Source organism: Schistocerca nitens, chromosome 9 (assembly GCF_023898315.1).
Source record: "Schistocerca nitens isolate TAMUIC-IGC-003100 chromosome 9, iqSchNite1.1, whole genome shotgun sequence".
Classification (NCBI taxonomy): Eukaryota; Metazoa; Arthropoda; class Insecta; order Orthoptera; family Acrididae; genus Schistocerca; species Schistocerca nitens.
Genome location: NC_064622.1, coordinates 208,982,028 through 208,998,436, shown reverse-complemented (window position 1 = coordinate 208,998,436; position 16,409 = coordinate 208,982,028). Strand labels below are relative to the sequence as shown.

At 39.6% G+C, this 16,409-nt stretch overlaps 1 protein-coding gene across 1 annotated transcript in view; it reads right to left on the bottom strand.

Moving 5' to 3' along the window:
- Positions 1–12,994: 12,994 nt before the first annotated feature.
- Positions 12,995–16,409, bottom strand: part of LOC126204103 (odorant receptor Or2-like) — a 108,399-nt gene continuing 104,984 nt past the window's right edge. Inside the window, exon 5 of the mRNA XM_049938520.1 lies at positions 12,995–13,051. Within this exon, the coding sequence (XP_049794477.1) occupies positions 12,995–13,051 (57 nt within the window). The remainder of the gene's footprint in view (positions 13,052–16,409) is intronic.

Here is a 16,409-nt window from a genome sequence, read left to right as displayed (position 1 = left end):
TTCACTCAATTTGCTTCATTTTTCGTAATTTTTCCGAATGCAGCATTTCTCCCGAGTTTTAAGGAATTCTACGCAGAATCATTATATGCACTCATCCCGCTTTACGTATTAATTTCTATCTATGGCTTCATTCTGGAAGCTTCCATAAACGATAAGTTTTGATGAATCTTCTTTTGACTAATTTGTTTTGCAAACATGGTTTTAGATTTCTGTAGTGAACGGCCCGGTTTTTCTTCTCATTCAATGCTTAAAAAAATTTATTTGGTTTTTTACTGTATAATAGTAGTGTCATTTACTCCAGACATAACGGAAAATATGAATACAAATCGCAAATACTTTTGGGGTATCCAAGAACTATACCCATTACGCACCCTAAGTTCGAATCGCCTTGTACTTCCTCTACCATAAAACTTTCGACTATCTCAGAAAGCCATTCAGAATCAGGTACGGGAAGATGTTGCAACATCGCACGGCTGTACAGGCTATTCACATCAAGATGAATAAAGTAAAATTCATCGATTTTTTTCATTGTAATCAATCAAGAATCTGTTACTTGCAACTGTATGTCTGCAAGAACAACTCTGATTCCTCTTTCAACAAACTGAAGTAGTTCGTTATGGGTTATAAGCTGCAGTTCTGCTTTACGTATTTCCAGCAGTGCATCTCTGGCCAAGTAATATGAGGTAATATAACGTGCAGGATCTAATTCATATATCCTAAATTTTTCGGACATGTCAGCAAGTAACAGCACTTGAATACAAATCTTAATACTTTCTTAGTGTCTTACATTTGAATACTTTGCACACAATTCAATTTCTTTGATACTCGGCTTCTGATATCGTTCCACCTGTTAACAACTTTTACATTTTTCGATTTGGTATAAGTGATATTGCAACAGAATCGATTAATTCCTAATATGTTCATGCAGAGAAACGCAATTCTGACTATCATAAACTTCTAAGCATCAGTAAAATATGATATCTTTACCTTGAGTTCATCATATTTTAGGTAAGCTGCACACTTTTCAAAGGAACATGTCCCACAATTTAGCAATTCAAGAAATCGGAAATATATGTTGCAGTGTCTCCTTTGGTACATTACTGGAATATTTTTCATGAATTAATTATATTTTTTTGGTTGACAGCAGAATCGAAAAATGACCTGGATTAAATTCAGTTTCTTGCTCGACATGTCATACTGTATTTTCGCAAATGTTTGTGGTCAAGAAATGCCCGCAGTAATTTTTCAGAGTGTGGGCTATGACAGGCACAGTATAGTGATGTCTGTAATTCCCACTGAAACTGGGATACGCTGCACCTTGGTATGCAACTATGAAATGACAATATTCTCGGTGCTTTACATCATCGTCCTCAAACGGGTTTTCACAAATGTGACAAAACTCTGCAGAGCAAGTGCTGATTCTCCTTCGGAGCTTAATATCGTTTTATATTATAACACAAAGGTACTCACAATCTGAGCTACTTCATAGAGCGGTTGAGTAAACCATTTCCTGCAGTCCCTTTATCTACACAATTTAAACTGGAAATACTCCTCATAGCTGCATTGCATGCAGTAGTTCATGATAAAGTGTACCTGATCGGAACATGAAATAGAGTCTGTCCTATGACTGCTTCCAGCCACTGTCTCCTAGACGCATTCCATAAAAGCTTGTCACAAAAGGCAGTTTCAGTTTTTTACTGATGTTTGTAAATTTTACGGACTAGTTCCTTCCACCAAGTATGACATTGGTGACTAGTTTTAACTGCACGCAGCGTTCACGCATTACAGCTGAACGGTGATGATCAGTAATACTATTCCATGATAGCATTTATAAGTTTTTTTATTTAACAGAAATGACATATACCTGTATTATGAACAACCTGAAACATCAACAGACTTACAGGTCTCCTGTGGTGGTATTTTGTAATATGTAGTGATACAACTCAGAATTCATTGTCTTTTCTCTTATCTTCCGCAGTCATCCACTTATAATCTGAATACTGAATGCCTGTAGACGTTTGCAGACACACCTTCATTCCATTTTACGGAAATGTGAAGATGAGTGAGCTCTGCGCGGAAGAGAATGTGGGCAGCGTTTAATTTCTTTACATGTGTTCGGTGTTTAGCCTCACATTGGGAATTCTTATTTACAGGATATAAACCTGCTATCAATAGCCGCTTAAAACGTGCAATATCCTTTATATTGTCGTGTATTACCTACTATTTGTTTATCAGCTCCTACCACTGGCAGTTTTACGCGTATTGCTGCATAAAGGTCAATATTTTTCTCCTCCATATTTTCATTAACGTTAAAGCGTGACTGAATTATTTCCTGCAATGCTCAGTCAAATTCGCGAACTTTTAAAGTTTTCAGTTTTTTTTCGAAAGTCATTATGTGTCACTGGTTGAGTACCATTCTCAGATATCGGCAGACAGCGATAGAGGTATTTTCTTCGCATTGAGGAACATCTGACTTTAGCAAGAGAAGGTTGCAGACCAGCAAACTGTTGCTAACCATAACATAGTATTTCATTTGACGAACTTTTATGTCATAAATGAGAAACCAGGCATACTCAAATTCCAAGTTTTTTGTCTATAGCACCAGTGCATCTCCAAAATGAAGACTTCACAGCAACCCACTCAAGATTATCTAATTTTCTGCGTTTTTCTGCCAGTTCACCCATTACACTATTACTAGCTTAGCATCCTCTCTTCGCTTTCGCAGATTGTATGGTCTGCACAAATTTTTTGTTTCCCTTTAATCGGATTTCAATATTATTCACAAACTACAATATCTTCCCTTTTCACGCTAGTTAAGACCATAGAAACATAATCTTTTCAGTACGTGCCTCTGATCAAGAAGCGATTCCAACAGCTAGAGTCGAAGGTCTTTGTCATCCCCGTCTTTTGAGTTCATGTGATTATATTTCCGTATACCCTTTCATCCCCTAATACATATTTCTTTCAACACAGAATTATACAGCCAAACGGTTGCAATCTGTTGGTTGTATAATAGTATGCTGAAATTAATAAACGGTTGCTGAGAAACAGCCATGTTTAAAACTTACAAATTTCTTTAGAAAAAATACAAATTTTGGAAGAATTTACATTTAGGATGTTTTAATATAACGAAATATTTTCATGAAAGTTTTCATACCCTATTGCATCCCTCAAGGGTTGAGTTTCAAGAATAATGGAACACATATTTCTTTATATCTAACCAAGAAGTCAAACAAATTTTCATAGATATAGCTTAGAAAATGCTTTATTAGTACTTTAACACTGATTTTACTATTTTACCCCCTCGTGGTTGAATGTCCAAAAATGCTGAAGCATGTATTTTTCTATTTCTGACCAAGAAGCCAAATAACAGTTTTCGTAATTCTAGCATCAAAATTGCCCTAATAGCGATATATTTTAAAAATCGCCTCATCTCCTACTTCATCCCCTTAGAGGTAGATTTCCGAAAAATCCCTTACTAAATGATTCCTGTAGTATATGGTCAACGTCCTCTCCCAGTTTCAAGTTTCTATCTTTAGTAGTTTGGGCTGGGCTTTGACTACTAACTGAATCATGCAACCCCCTAGGTGTTTAAATAGCAGAAACACAGAACCATTTCTGTTTATTTATAGCCTGAAAGACATACCCCAAATTTTCATAGATTTCGATTCCAAAATGCTCTCATAATGAAATATTTTCTTAAAAACTTTAATCTCCAATTTCAACCCGCGTATGAGTCGAATTTCCAAAAACACAGAAACCCGTATTTTTTATTTCTAGACAATTTTCATGGATGTAGCTTTAAAACTGCTTTAGTTGTTTCTTAGTAATGATTTTAAAAAAATTACCATTTGTTTCATCCCCACCGGAGTTTAATTTTCAAAAATGCTGAAACATGGATTTCCCTATTTCTGATCGACAAACTAAATACCGAATTTCGTAGTTCTAGCTTGGAAATTATTTTAATAGTCACATATTTTCAAAACACCTTTCATCCCCTATATCTCCATCTTAGGGGTGGAATTTCCAAAAGTCTCTTTTTAAATGATGCCTACAATTTAAGATCAACATCATCTTTAAATTTCAAGTTTCTATTCTTAGAGGTTTGGGCTAGACAATGAGTCAGTCAGTGACGCCATTGCCTTTTATGAACAGAGATTAAGTTAATCGATGTTACCCTACGGATGTAATCTTCTACATTTTCTAAGCTGTTGCTGATCCTATTTGTTTTACAATTTTTCCAGCCGTTCTTGCACACCGCAGATTTTCCATTGCTTATTCAGGAGGACTGGTGGTTCTGTAACATTAAATCAGAAAAAAATGTCGTCATAGATTTGATAAAAAATGTTTGAATGGCACCCAGAACTGCATAAGAAAAAGTGAATCGTCAAATTTTTTTGTCAATTTTCCGACACTCTCTCTCTCTCTCTCTCTCTCTCTCTCTCTCTCTCTCTCTCTCTCTCTCTTTCTCAGCTCCCACCCCTGATCTCGAGGTATAGCTGGGATAGCAAAACATGAACAACCTCAGCGAGCATGAAGGTCTCTTTTTATACCCTCACCTCCCTGTTCAAACAGCAGAGATTTTCTGCCTCGTATGCTGAATCAGATATCGTGCAACCACACTTCTGGAAATGCTAGTTTCATACAAGCGTGAGGAAACGGATATACCTAAGCAAGCAGAGACTTCTTTTCTAACAAGAAAAAGCGAGCTGAGACTTGTTCCTGTAGGTTTGCTTGGGCTTATTGCAGCCAGAATCTTCCGACTGCCAGCCTATAGAGGTGATCTGGGTTTAAAAAAAGTCTTGTTGGACGAGATTTAAGACAACGTTTATATGTATTATCGAGAGAGGATTCTCCTCACTAAAATTCCTGGCTGCACATGCACATCCACATTTTGTAACATAAAGAAAAAAAAATCTACTAGTATATTTTGGAAAATTATGTTGTCCTACCTGCCATTTCCGATGTGAGCTGTATTTAAGAAACCTAATATGAGCTATCTTGTCAGTTGTTGGTTGGACACCCCGCGAGTAAGAGTGTTATAACAGATTGCAATTATCTGTCTGACACCAGTAATTAGAGCATCTAGTAAGCTCTTCTTTGTATTATATAATTGTTGTTGAATGAAAACAGTCATTGCCCATTTTATTTATTTTTAAGGTTGGTTGCAAATGGACAGCAGAAGATTTGCGAAAGGGAAAACAGGCTGTTGCTGCAGGTTTATAGATTACAAAGGTTGCTGAGTAATTTAAAATACCTCTAAACACAATACGATAAAGGTTAAAGAGTTGAAAACAATCGGACCAAAAGGCATACTTAGTTGAATAAAAATACGTGGTGGTGCTCATCTTGTAGAAACAGATCTTCTCCATTTTTTTATCTTTTCAAATGTATAGAAAACGAGCTGTAGAAGATTTGGGAAATGAAAAACAGTTTGTTTTAGAGGTGGAGCCCCTCCGCGCTCACACCGGCATGATGGCCAACTCAAAAAGTCAACTGCCATCTCTGCATAAGGGTTGGTTTTCTCTGAAGTGAGCCGTCGCAGGATGTGGGTACTGCGATACTTGCGTACGTCTGGTTAAGGTTAATCATTAATACGCGCTCAACTGGAGATAGGCTGCGTCGAAAGTCGAACGAAGGGTAGAAGTTTGAAGGGCAGACGGAAAAAAGTGCCAAGGCAAACACCAAGGGGAAAAAAAAACCTCTGCGATAGTTAGGTCGGGTGGTAAGAGCAGCAGCGGATGTGTTGCTGACTGCGACAGGTCATGCAAGCGTAGGTTATACACTACTGGCCATTAAAATTGCTACACCACGTAGGTGACGCGCTACAGACGCGAAATTAAACCGACAGGAAGAAGATGCTGTGATATGCAAATGATTAGCTTTTCAGAGCATTCACACAAGGTTGGCACCGGTGGCGACACCTACAACGTTCTGACATGAGGAAAGTTTCCAACCGATTTCTCTTATACAAACAGCAGTTGATCGGCGTTGCCTGGTGAAACGTTGTTGTGATGCCTCGTGTAAGGAGGAGAAATGCGTACCATCACGTTTGCGACTTTGATGAAGGTTGAATCGCAGCCTATCGAGGTTGCGGTTTATCGTATCGCGACATTGCTGCTCGCGTTGGTCGAGATCCAATGACTGTTAGCAGAAGATGGAATCGGTGGGTTCAGGAGGGTAATACGGAACGGCCGCGTATTACTAGCACTCGAGATGACAGGCATCTTATCCGCATGGCTGTAACTGATCGTGCAACCACGTCTCGATCCTTGAGTCAACAGATGGGGACGTTTGCAAGACAATAACCATCTGCAAGAACAGTTCGACGACGTTTGCAGCAGCATGGACTATCAGCTCGGAGACCATGGCTGTGGTTACCTTTGACAGGAGCACCTGCGATGGTGTACTCAACGACGAACCTGAGTGCACGAATGGCAAAACGTCATTTTTTCGGATGAATCCAGGTTCTGTTTACAGCATCTTGATGGTCACATCCTTGTTTGGCGACATCGCGGTGAACGCACGTTGGAAGTGTGTATTCGTCATCGTCATACGGGTGTATCACCTGGCGTGATGGTATGGGGTGCCATTGCTTACACGTCTCGGTCACCTCTTGTTCTCATTGACGGCACTTTGAACAGTGGACATTACATTTCAGATGTGTTACGACCTGTGGCTCTACCCTGTATTCGATCCCTGAGAAACCCTACATTTCAGCAGGATAATACACGACCGCGTGTTGCATATCCTGTACGGGCCTTTCTGAATACAGAAAATGTTCGACTGCTGCCCTGGCCAGCACATTCTCCAGATGTCTCACCAACTGAAAACGTCTGGTCAATGGTGGCCGAGCAACTGGCTCGTCACAATACGCCATTCACTACTCTTGACGAACTGTTGTATCATGTTGAAGCTGCATGGGCAGCTATACCTGTAAAAGTCATCCAAGCTCTGTTTGATTCAATGCCCAGGCGTATCAAGGCCGTTATTACGGCCAGAGGTGGTTGTTCTGGGTACTGGTTTCTCAGGATCTATGGAACCAAATTGCGTGAAAATGTAATCACATGTCAGTTCTAGTATAATATATTTGTGCAATGAATACCCGTTTATCATCTGCATTTCTTCTTGGTGTAGCAATTTTAATGGCCAGTAGTTTATTAATTGCTAGTACCGTGCAGGAGGATACCGTGTCCATGCCATTGGTCGTCATAATAAAAGGAGTCTAGTGCGGCTGCGCAGTGCGTTGCCTTGAGCCCTCTGATGTGCCCTATCGTGAGTGACCTGGCACAGATCATCAGGCTGGTGCTGAACGGCGGCAGCTCGCTGTTGGTCGGCGTCCCCTGTTACTGCGTCGCGCAGTTCTGCCGCAGCTGCTCTTCGAGCAGGTCTGCTCGGCGTACTGCACCACAGCTTCGTCGGAGACCTGCAGGCCATTCTCTCGTTCATGCGCGATGTATGCTGCCATTTTATCTGCTCTTTCCCTTGCGGGGGTGCCGCCACGGCAGTCGGCGTTGCTGCCGTTACCATTGGGGCGGCGGCTGTCTTCTTGGCACCGTTTGCCTGCGGCGCTGCTGGGGTGGCCGTTGGGTCAGACACCCAAACGCACCTCCATTGAGTTGCAGGAACTTTCGCAGGGGTTCGAAGCCGTTCTGCTGGACGTAGACCTTGGTCAAGGACTGCACGCAGTTGCCCCAAGGCCTCTTCCTTGTCTGCAGCCATGGCGTCTGCGATGGCATGACAGCTGTGATGGTTCTGCGGCTTCCTCCACGGCTGTGCTGCAGTCGACGCCGCTGTCTTGTCGGGGCACCCTCCCCGTCCGCCTCTGGGCGGTCGTCGCCGCTCCTAGCGAGGGGAGCTGCCGCCGCTCTGTCCCTCTGCTGCGCCGGGCCAGTCTGCGCCCGCCGTCGACGCCGAAGTCCTCGTCTCTTCCAGTGCGCCGTTGCGCCCGCGGCCACCTCGCCGTCTTCGGCACGACTGTGGCTCGAAAAAGCCGGGCAGCCGCGCCAGCTGGTGACGTGCGGCCTGCCACACCGGGGGCAAGTCGCAGGCGCGGCTGTCGTGCTCGCCGCCTGCAATGCTTGGCGACATGGCCTTGGCACTTGAAGCACTGGGGCTGGGGGTCCGTGGCGGTCGGGAGAGCCTCCGTCGTAACCGCGAAGCCCAGCAGCTTCCGCAAGCCGAAGGTGTTGCCCTAGCCGTCGGCCGTGTGCACGGTCACGGGGAACAGCGGCGACCTCTTCACGTTGTCGGGTTCTGCACACTTGCCGTTGCGTTACTGAACCCCGCTCGCTACCGCCCCCCCCCCCTCACCCCGCCCCCGGCCGCTGCCTCATCATAGCACCAAAGCAGGATCCTTTGGGGTGCCTTGGTTTTCTTCTTTCCGGAGGAAAGTGCTTTCACAAGCGCTAGCGGCGCGTCCACGATGTGTGCTTTTGATCTTCCTGTGGTCGGCCAAATTTGCTTCCAGAACTCAGATCAGTGAGTCTGTGTCGACAGACTTGTAGACCACCTCGTCCTTGGCGCAGTTCGTCATCACGACAAGCAGCGCTGTCCACCCTCCTCTGCATTTGACGTACAAACGGGGGATAGGCTGTGACTCGTCTTCTCGGGTCTTCTTTGCTTGGTCAGTAGACTGAGTGAGTCGCACAACCGAATGCCCCATCGTAGCTGCGTGTTCTTCTTTCTCATGCTGAGGGGCGCAGAACACGACAGTATGCTGCCCTTGTTAAAACAATACACGACAATTTGTTTCTCGCAACGCCCACAACACGTAACTTCTTCGAGAGCTCTCGTTGGCCAATGAATCCAATATATATATATATATATATATATATATATATATATATATATATGTGTGTGTGTGTGCGTGCGTGCGTGCATGCGTGTGGATGTGTGTGTGTGTGTGTGTGTGTGTGTGTGTGTACAGAGAGAGAGAGAGAGAGAGAGAGAATCGTTAGTTTTTATGAGAGCTGTTCAAGGAGTATATTATTTGATGTATGAAAGGGGGAAAGGTCGTGACTTTATATGTACAGTGCAAATATTTTAGACTCATATGTCGTTTCAATACTGTGACTGCCTGGAGATAGGGTGGAGGGGAAGAGGGAGGGACAGGGTGACAGGGCTTTCAATTTTCACTATTTTGAAAATTCGCCATTTTGATTTTTTATTAGTTCTCTCGGTTTTAATCATTCATTCTTGGTTGGAGGTAGGGATGTGGTGATAAGGGCAGGGGAGATGAGGTGTGGCTTTCCAGCACTGAGGATAACCATCACTAGATAAATTAGTCAGCCACATGACATCACAAATGCAAATAATGTGCGCCACCTTGCCCATGGTATTACTGTTAACTCGCTTATTACATATATCCAACGTCTCTCCCTTTACGTTATAATACAAAATAAACTGCTCTTTCTTGATCTTTTGCAGTATAAAGTATCAATCAGACCCATTACGGATCTCATACTGCACAGTAATACATCAGAAAGAAAAGCAAAAGTGTACTGTAAAAGTCTCTTATGGTATGTATTCAGCTTTTGAAGTGTTGAAGTGTTCTGACAGTATGAAACTGTCTTTGGTTCGCCTTCTCTATAGCATATTATATCATCTCTTTCTGATGTGTTGTTAACTGCAGACTCTAGAGAATTGGTATAATTTACAACCTCTAATTTTGTATCGTTTATCATCTACGAGAAATTCGTCGATTTTCTCTTAATAGCAATGTGGCGGACTTGAAAATTTTTATTGTAATTCTTTCTTATTTGCTGTTGAATTCACTAGGCGCTAACTGAACGAATCAGCTAAACTTAGAGGACGGCTCGCAATGCATCATTTCTGACCGTGGCATGAGCATTAACGCCAATAAGGGCATGAATCAAAAGTAAGGAAGAGTAAGGGTTTGAATAGTTAATCCTTTTAAATGTGGTCGCCACAAATTAATTAATGTTCCACTGGATAAAGAGCCAGCATTAGCTGCTTCTTACTGAGACCTTCAATAAGTGTCACTATTTCCAGACAGAAGCAGTTGCTGGTGTTGGTGTTGCCATCGTGTGCTACTATCTTTTGGCCGTGATACTGATCATATTTAACCTTCGATTTGGTCGCCATTTCAGTAAGGTATGCTAGGTGTTCTGCAAGTGATTTCGTACAATAATTAATGAGAAAATTACTTCTAGAATGAAATTTTCACTCTGCGGCTGAATGTGTGCTGATATGAAACTTCGTGGGAGATTAAAACCGTGAACCATCTCAGTCCAGCACACAGTTTTAATCCGTCGGGAAGTTTTAAAATTAAATCCGCTCCAGAAGTACTGTTTACATGAGTACAGTAACAGTAGTTCAAGTATTCACATGAATCAGTGCCTATAAGAAAAGTTCAGTTAACGACAAAATTTATGAATAGACACTGTAGTGAAAACAATTAAAGCTTAGCTTCATTCGTGATCCACATCAAGCAACAAGTGTTTTAATAAGTTTAAATGTACATAATAATATTCCTGTTTCCCTGTTTGATGAATGCTTTAGTGCATATATGTACTGGGTATGTTTGGTGATAATGCTGTACAGCGAAACATGAGCGATGTACCCCCTCCTCCCCACACACACACTCACATACAAACACATACAAATATGCAAACACACACACACACACACACACACACACACACACACTTTCCCAGACTCTCCCCTCACTATTGATCGCTATATGTCCAGTGCATAGCAAATTCTGTCATTCAATATCCCAATTTCCTAATTGTTGAAGATATAATTTCAAAGTAAAAATAATGATTACCTTGAAATCACATTTTAATCCTTCGTTTATTGTGACAGTACAACAGTCAATCTGAAGAACTAAATTAAATTTCTATTTGCAAAGTTTTGTGCTAATCACTCAAACTAGTAACATGTTTTGTCAGATGGCACTTTGTCAAACAAAATGAGTTTGTAGCAGGATTACAATAACATCCAAATGTTATGGTTTTCATATCCATAATCTAAAATGTCCCTAACCTGGAATTATATAGAAATATTTGTTAGATGGCTAATTACACTTCTCTTAATTACAACTTTAACATATATTATAGCGTGGTACTGTAGTTAAACACTTCATTCCGCCCAGTTTTTCTGAAAATGTTCACCTAATTTTATTGGTACTGTACTATTACCACAAAAAAATTTATGCTTCATGAACTAAGCATAATTCACCAGGGCAATTTGTTCTTGGTAATGCTATGCTGCTGTTATTTCTAAACTTAGTGATACACACACGCATTGCAGTCTCTCTCTCTCTCTCTCTCTCTCTCTCTCTCTCCATCATCACACGTAAGTGTTTGTAGACAGCGAGAGAGTCAGTCATAATTACATTCTAACAATGTATTACTTCTTGTACATAGACACAATTCACCACTATAACTATAACTGTCTTCTGTTTCTTTTAGACAATGTGTGTTTTATAGAAAATGCAACAAGTCTCGTACAACATCATGTTCCGAATACTATATTTTTGGCTTACATAAGATTATGATTATGGAAGTCCAATTCTTTAATGATTCCCAGACCTCTCACTCAGTTCAGGATATGAAGTAACTTCAAACATGAACTCTATTACAAGTTTATTGTGTAGTGAGTTTTTTACCATCTGTTTAAAGTATAGTGATAAGCTGAGATTGCATATAGTTCATCATATACCTATTTCTGTTATGAATGTAATTCCTGATACACAAAAGTTTGTTTAAATTGAGAGGTTATGCACCTCAGTGTTGCTGTCTAACCCCAATTTGAGAGTGAAGAAGAGTAATCAGTTTTCATATACTAAGGAATAGACGCCATGCCTGTCAATATTTCAGACATTTTATTTGCATAATTAACAACATTATGTGATGACGACCACAATGCAAATATTCAGCTTGCTACAATAGATTCGCTGGTGTATTGCAATGTAGGATTCATACTTCGCATTCAGAGACATAATGCATGTTAGATAAGTATTTAACAACATAATTCAGATAAAGTAACCTTGTTTCCTATTTTTTCCTGCTACAAACATGTCTTCTAGTCTAAGATATATAAAAATGACATGTCAAATAACTGATCAGAAGAGTGCAGATTAATCATAATTGAAATTAAATGTACCAAAATTCTCTATATATATTTTATGAACTACAATAATTTAGGCTGATAATATATAGAGATATAATTAAAACATATGAAATCAATATTTTCTCCATCCTTTGAAATAAGAGTAATAATTTCAATACAGTGTGAATTAAATTTAATTTTAATTATAGGAGTCACAACCGACCTATTATCTTAAGTTTCTTGTTATAGTTACAAGTAACAAAATGGTCAGAACACCATCTCATATCTACAGGATTTTGTAGTTGAATACAACTTACATTTCTATAAATGAAATAAGTCTAAATATTTTTAAAAAATTGGAAGTGAAATATAAAATCCTAAGTGAAAGAAATAATCAGAAAAAGTAACTGTATGATTTTCTCTATCAACAAAGAGAAATCAATAACTGTTATTAAAATTTTAGTAGAAGCATCTTCAGTTTACCAATTACATCTATGACTCATACTGTAACATTAATAGTTTCATCCAAGAGGAAAACGTTTGCATTTCATATTCAGAGAGCTGAAATTAAGAAAAAAATGTGTGCTTTTTTCCATGTGAATAATTATATATTTCAGTATTGAAAGGTACATACCCATTAATTTGCAATTACTAAAATTTTTACAGGAATTCTTACATTATTTTAGTTTACACACATCTAAGAAACCTGAATACGATGTCTTCAATTCGTTTATGTCTCTTCAATTGTTTCAACCATGTGTAAATGGCTGAAGGTTTGACTCATTTTATTATATCATACAATGCCATAAAGGAATACCGTTAGTGAAAGATATGTTGAAATATATAAGTATGCTTAATATAAAGTCACTACATATCATGAACCAACGGTGATCTGATGCCAGAACAGCGACTGAGTCTATCGTCTATTCATCTGACCCAACAGTGCATAGAATGAATATGATGCATTCACCAGCTGAAAAGGAAACAACAGAAATTTATAAGTTGCAAGAAGTTTTCCTGAAGACGGATTCTTCATTAATGACAGTTAGTACAAGCTTTTATAATAATAACTGTTTGTCTACTATCATTTCAAATGTGTGAGAATATTTTGTTCAGTTAGTTTATTTCTTTTCAAGTTGTATTTTTATGTATAAGTGTCTGAGAGTTTGAGACTTTTTATTACAGCAGTTAGGGAAATGAGGAAATGCCGTTTGTAAAAGAGGTTTTGAAATGTGTAAATGTGGATAATTTTGCCAAATAATATCACCCATCAGTCATCTGTCCAATTTGAATAGTAGTATGTAGTTCATGCTAAGAATCTAGATACTACTACTACCCCAAATACATTATTTTATATAATCCATTATGGAGTCGAGGTAGCAGTTGTCGTTATACTGATTATCACTGCTAGCATTCAACCGCGATTCTTATACATATTTTAACAACGCGTTTCAAGAGACAATGCTCTCATCATCAGGTTGTAAAATCTATGTCATGAATTAAACGGACTAAAAAGACCAAATATCATCACCAATAGTGGGGAAGTCCATAGAGTAAAACAGAATTAAAAGTATATTGGACTGTGAGTCCTCGTCTTACATTGAAGTTGTTGACACAAGTCAATGGCCGTCCCATAGCTACCAAATATGCTGTCGACTGCGCCGGCTCGGGAGCTGTTGTGGACTGACGTGCCTAGGTGTTGTGGCGTGGTTACATCCGTATGCTTGACGGTAACGCTATGCTATTGGGCGCCTCATTTCCTTATTGCATTGGTCTGCCATCGTTAGCCTATCGCAACTCCGTCATTGACATGCTACAAGTTTAAAGTCGCATGCCTGCCCTAAAATAATTCTAAAAACCCGCTAAAAAATCTCATTTCTTTAAAGTTATCTTGTACATTTAGGATATTGCTTTGTTTCTTTTCATGGATAGCTATCTCGAATTCCTCTAGTAAATCAAGTTTCCTCCCTTTCTTTTCTACATGCAATATTTCTACGTTGTCTTCTATGCTATTAAGGGGATGGCCTGTTTCATATATATGGTTCGCAACAGCTGATTTGTCATAATTCCCTAACCTGAACGCATCTTTATGTTCTTTATACCGGATCGCGAATGATCTTCCTGTCTGCCCTATATATTTTGCATCACAAGTTCTGCACTGAATCTTATAAACTCCCGATCTTTCAAACTTATTTCTCTTCTCGCCAATATCGTGCTTAAGGCTATACCTCACTAGGTTATTAGTCTGAAAAGCTATTTTGACATCGTATGGCTTAAAAATATTTGCTATCTTTTGTGAGACTTTTCCGTAGTATGGCATCGTGATAATTTTCACTTTCTCTCCATCAGGTTTATTCTTTTTGCGCTTATTACTTTTCCGTAACAGTTTTTTAACCATATCTATTCTGTAACCGTTGTTCATCGCTATTCTCTTAACGGTATTAATTTCAGTCTCCCTATCTTTTTCACACATAGGTATATTGACTGCCCTATGCACGAGACTACGGAAAGCCGCTTCTTTATAAGCCTGCGGATGGCATGAATCATTCGGGATCACGGCATCAGTAGTAGTTTGTTTTCTATAAACGGAGAACGCATGTTTGTTGCCCTGCTTTTTTATATTCAGGTCCAGGAACTGTAAACTATTGTCAGTTTCATACTCCACGGTAAATTTTATTTTATTATGTGCGTCGTTGAACTTTTTTACTATTTCCTCAATGTCCTCACGGGAACCATCGACAAGTAACAGGGTGTCGTCTACATAACGTTTGTAATAAACAATTTTATCCATGATGTTATCGTCAGAATTTAGAACTTTATCTTCAAGGTCATTGATAAAAATGTCTGCCATAGTTCCTGAAATACTGGACCCCATGGCTAACCCATCGTCCTGAATATAAAATTTGTTATTAAACGTAAAATAATTAAAACTTGTAATGAGCTGAAGGAGTTCAATAAATTCAATTGTCTCTTGCGTTGAACTATGGCAGACATTTTTATCAATGACCTTGAAGATAAAGTTCTAAATTCTGACGATAACATTATGGATAAAATTGTTTATTACAAACGTTATGTAGACGACACCCTGTTACTTGTCGATGGTTCCCGTGAGGACATTGAGGAAATAGTAAAAAAGTTCAACGACGCACATAATAAAATAAAATTTACCGTGGAGTATGAAACTGACAATAGTTTACAGTTCCTGGACCTGAATATAAAAAAGCAGGGCAACAAACATGCGTTCTCCGTTTATAGAAAACAAACTACTACTGATGCCGTGATCCCGAATGATTCATGCCATCCGCAGGCTTATAAAGAAGCGGCTTTCCGTAGTCTCGTGCATAGGGCAGTCAATATACCTATGTGTGAAAAAGATAGGGAGACTGAAATTAATACCGTTAAGAGAATAGCGATGAACAACGGTTACAGAATAGATATGGTTAAAAAACTGTTACGGAAAAGTAATAAGCGCAAAAAGAATAAACCTGATGGAGAGAAAGTGAAAATTATCACGATGCCATACTACGGAAAAGTCTCACAAAAGATAGCAAATATTTTTAAGCCATACGATGTCAAAATAGCTTTTCAGACTAATAACCTAGTGAGGTATAGCCTTAAGCACGATATTGGCGAGAAGAGAAATAAGTTTGAAAGATCGGGAGTTTATAAGATTCAGTGCAGAACTTGTGATGCAAAATATATAGGGCAGACAGGAAGATCATTCGCGATCCGGTATAAAGAACATAAAGATGCGTTCAGGTTAGGGAATTATGACAAATCAGCTGTTGCGAACCATATATATGAAACAGGCCATCCCCTTAATAGCATAGAAGACAACGTAGAAATATTGCATGTAGAAAAGAAAGGGAGGAAACTTGATTTACTAGAGGAATTCGAGATAGCTATCCATGAAAAGAAACAAAGCAATATCCTAAATGTACAAGATAACTTTAAAGAAATGAGATTTTTTAGCGGGTTTTTAGAATTATTTTAGGGCAGGCATGCGACTTTAAACTTGTAGCATGTCAATGACGGAGTTGCGATAGGCTAACGATGGCAGACCAATGCAATAAGGAAATGAGGCGCCCAATAGCATAGCGTTACCGTCAAGCATACGGATGTAACCACGCCACAACACCTAGGCACGTCAGTCCACAACAGCTCCCGAGCCGGCGCAGTCGACAGCATATTTGGTAGCTATGGGACGGCCATTGACTTGTGTCAACAACTTCAATGTAAGACGAGGACTCACAGTCCAATATACTTTTAATTCTGTTTTACTCTATGGACTTCCCCACTATTGGTGATGATATTTGGTCTTTTTAGTCCGT